Source organism: Microtus ochrogaster, unplaced genomic scaffold, assembly GCF_000317375.1.
Source record: "Microtus ochrogaster isolate Prairie Vole_2 unplaced genomic scaffold, MicOch1.0 UNK182, whole genome shotgun sequence".
Classification (NCBI taxonomy): domain Eukaryota; kingdom Metazoa; phylum Chordata; class Mammalia; order Rodentia; family Cricetidae; genus Microtus; species Microtus ochrogaster.
Window position 1 is genome coordinate 109,347 of NW_004949280.1, and position 4,390 is coordinate 113,736.

The 4,390-nt window shown below is 41.3% G+C and overlaps 1 protein-coding gene across 1 annotated transcript in view; it reads left to right on the forward strand.

The window, feature by feature from the left end:
• The window catches only part of LOC102002745 (ATP-binding cassette sub-family G member 3-like), a 69,001-nt gene that overhangs the window by 5,857 nt on the left and 58,754 nt on the right, over nt 1-4,390 (forward strand). The window contains exon 5 of the mRNA XM_005372105.1: nt 1,053-1,189. Coding sequence (XP_005372162.1) covers nt 1,053-1,189 — 137 coding nt within the window. The remainder of the gene's footprint in view (nt 1-1,052; nt 1,190-4,390) is intronic.

Here is a 4,390-nt window from a genome sequence, read left to right on the forward strand (position 1 = left end):
TTTGGAGCCTGTCCTGGAACTAGCTCTTGTAGACCAGGCTGGTCTCGAACTCACAGAGATCCGCCTGCCTCTGCCTCCCAAGTGCTGGGATTAAAGGCGCGCGCCACCACCGCCCGGCCTATAACTCTATTCTTAATTATTAAAATTAATAATTCTTTTATTTTCTCAGCCTTGTCGTGGCCATACTAATCATTTGATGGAGGAGGGTCATCTGGCTATGTGTTACTTTCATTGGTTAATAAAGAAACTGCCTTGGCCCTTTGATAGCACAGAAAATTAGGTAGGTGCAGTAAACAGAACAGGATGCTGGGTAGAAGGCAGCGAGTCAGTCACCATGAAGCTCCGGCCCAAGATGGACATAGGTTAGGATCTTCCTGGTAAGCCACCACTTCATGGTGCTACACACATTAATAGAAACGGGTTAATCAAGATGTGAGAGCTAGCCAGTAAGAGGCTAGAGCTAATGGGCCAGGCACTGTTTAAATGAATACAATTTGTGTGTTGTTATTTCTGGTGTAAAGCTAGCCATGCGGGACAAAAAGCAGGCCTGCTCCTCTCATTACTACAATCCTTGATGTGTGATATCCTGTATATGTGTTGCTTTTGCTGGCTAATGAATAAAAGCTGCTTGGCCTATGGCAGGGCAGAATATAGCCAGAATGGAAGAGAGATATAAAAAGAGAGAGTAGGTGGAGTCAGAGAGACGCCATGTAGCTGCCAAAGGAGATAGACGCCTGGCCCTTACAAGTAAGCCACAGCCTTGTGCCGAATCACAGATTAACAGACATGCATTAATTCAAGATTTAAGAGCTACACCTGAGTCACTGGCCAAGCAGTCTTTTAATTAATATAGTTTTTGTGTGATGATTTGGGTCTGGGAAGCCGGGAGCAAACAAGCAGTTTTTGTCTATACCCCCCCAAAAATCCTTTGTTGTATGTTGATTGTCAGGATAATGATATAGCAAAATTTTTTATTACTAGGACAGGCTGATTCATCAAATGACTATGACTATAGTTGTTCTTGTTAATAATGATGATCATTGTTGCTTCAGCCTAGGTCTAAAGAACTTAAGAAAAGGACCAGTATAGCAATGGAGCTGATCACCCAGCATCCCATTTTGTTCTTGGATGATCCCACCACTGGTTTAGACTGGAGCACTACTACCTATGTCATCTCAGTTCTGAGAAGGTAAGAGCTGAAGAAATATTATGCTTTTTTCATTTAATACCTGGTCACTTGTGTGTATTTTTGGTGCAAGAGATTCAGAGGTAAGCTACAGAATTTCTTTCTTGTTTATTAGAAGGAAACAAACTTCAATTAGCAAGGACTACACATCAAGATCAATGAGACAGGAGCATAGGGAGAGACGGTGAAGGTGCAGCACTGCTTTAAATAGCATGTCCCCATAGCACACAAGCCAGTGTCAAGAGAGCTGAGTGGGTGAGATCAGAACAGAGTGCAGGCTGGAGGGAAAACGCATTTGTTCTGAGGCAGAGCATGTTTGGTATATCTGGAGCATTAAAGATACAAAGTTAACCAGAGCCCAGTGACCTGAGGGGATAGAAAGTTGTTAGTGTTTTGCTAAAGACAGCACAGACTGGATGACTTGATAGAAGTTAAATTCTTTAGAGTTCTGAATCCTGAAAGTCAGAGTGCCTGCTGAGGCCTGGGTCACTGAGTTGGTACTTCTTCCCTCCTCATGTGTCTATGCTCTGATCTCTTAAATGGACACCAGTTACATTAGGATACCCTAGCAATTTCAATGACAATTACCTTTTAAAAGACTCTTCCTCCAATTATATCCACATTTAAAGTTCTTAGATGTGAAGTCTTCAACAAATGAGTCTTTGGAAAGATACAATTCAGTCCTCCACATTCCTAGTTGAAGAGAGAGGGGCTGGTTGGGTTGGATGTAGATTGCCTAGATCCCCTGGACCACTGTAAAGACTAAGGTTTTCCATGGAAGAGGATGTGGGAAAGCTTCTGTGTTTATAGCAGAACAATGCATCATGGAGAAGGTTATGCAGTTACACTATGGGGATGTAAAATGTCAGTAGAAGATGGAGATGTGGAGGTTCTGTTTCTAGGAAATAGTGTACTCTGTATAGCTTTGAATATAGAATAAACAGAATTATCTCAGGGATTGACCCTGGATGTGATGGCTGAGAGAATGATTGCTAAGATCTGGGTCCTGACCTGTGGAAGAATGAGTAAAAGCAATGGCACTTTCTTCTCTCAAGAAATAAGTCTGTGGCTGAAACATTTATACAAAAATGTGTAAGGGTTAGTTTTTTTTTTTATTTTGAAGTATAATAAGAATTCCCAATTGACTTAATAACCCCAAGAACCATATAAGCACTATCCCATTCCCATAGCCTAGGCTGCTGGCTGTTAAATTTACTGTGTTCTGTCTTTCCTTTTTCTTTTTCTTGTTCTTTCATTTTTTCTAACATCATGTTCTATTACCCTAAATACTGTTACCTGTCCCTCTAGGAACCAAGATCACTCTTTTGTTTTACCTTCCCAGTGATGAAGTCAACAACTGGGGCCTTGCCATCTTCTAGCCTGTAGACTCCTTAAGGGTCACCACCTTCCCTATCTGTTCCCTTTCCTGTCTGCTTCAGGACACTCTCTAAGATTAAGTTCTTGCTCATTTTCCAGTATGGAACGCTGCTCTCTGTGCCTGTGTGTCATGATATTGCTATTCTTAGTGCATTGCATCGGGTCATCCACAGTGTGGCTTCTCCCAGTGTTCTAGTTTCCAGTCTTAGTGCATGGCATGGTGTTGTCCCCAGTGTGGTTTCTCCCAGTGTTCTGGGAGTAGAATTGGGCCCTGATATGCTATGTTCTCCTTGGATTTCACACTCCTGGAAGTGCATCCTCCATGGTAGGAATATTTAATTTTTTTTTACAATTATTTGTGTGTGTGTGTGTGTGTGTGTGTGTGTGTGTGTGTGTGTGTGGTGTCTATATGTATGTTGCATGGATGTAGAAGTCAGAGGAAAACTCGAGGGACTTGGATTTTTCCTTCCACCAAATGGTTTCTGGGATTTAAACTCTTAACATCAAGTACCTTTGCCCATTGATCCATCTTGCTTCCCTGGCTTGAATCTTAATCATCTCATAGTGGTGGTAGTTGATAGGCTATATGATATGAAATTACAGTTTTTTCTTTTGTGATATATTAATAGTCTGACAGGGAAAACAATCAGCTCCTATGCCATTATTCTGTTCCTTATATTATCTCTACTGACCATTTGTGGCGTGAATTAGTAACTTCTGCTCTTGTTTTAATTACTTCACAAACTGACATGGCATTCTGTCTGGGAAGGTGTCTTTTCTCATTTCCTATTTTGTACAATGTGCTAAAATATGTTATTCTTCATTATTCTAACTATTAAATCAATCACAGTTTGACTAGTGGAAGATCCTTCTCTGTGAGGTTTTATTTTTTTTTAGTTTTAATTTATTTTCTAGGAATTTCAAGTAATATACTTCAATCTTATTCTTTCTTTTTATAAGGATTCATATATCTAAAATAAAATTTTTTAAATTAAGTTCTTTGAGGAGAGATGAAATAAGAGGTAAGAGCCCTGGCTGCTCTTCCAGAGGACTCAGAAAACCTTCCCAGCATCCACGCAGCAGCTCACAACCATTTGTACCTGCAGTTTTAGGGGATCTAATGCAATCTTCTCCCATCCACAGGCACCAGGGACACGTGGTAACAGACATACACTCAAGGCAAGACACCCTGTAAAACAAATGCTTTTTAAAAGAAATGGTTGTCAAATTCGTATTTTTAAAATAAAAATTTACTTTCATGTAAAAAACACCTTCTATGTGATTCTGTCAGTGTGAGACACTGCCCAGGATTCCCAACTAAATGCTGTGGGAAGAGACACTGAGGCCGCAGATCCTAGACCTTCCTTTGAGGAAGGCTCTCACCATGTCTGCTCTCTGCTTTTAATCTTTGCAAGCTCCCGACTACCATCCTCCTAATGTTCTAGCTTATAGCAGAAGGGTCTTCCCACACCTAAGATGCTCTTCCTACAATTTCATTTAATAATATTTTAATTCCACACCAGTTATTTATCATTCTCTCTGTCCTTTTTTATCTACCTATTGTAGTAATACGAGCGGCGGGCTGCTTCCCGCCACTCCGGCCGCCTCCGGCTAGCTTTACCCGAAATAATTACACGGACACTGTATTCTTTTAAATACTGCTTGGCTCTTTAGCTTTAGCCCTTTTCTCGGCTAACTCTCGCTCCTGGACAAACCCATTTCCAATCATCTGTGTGTCGCACCCCAAGGTGCGCTTACCGGGAAGATTCTAGCCTACGTCCATCCTGGGTCGGAGCTTCATCGCGTGTGCCTCAGAGAGCAGAGCTC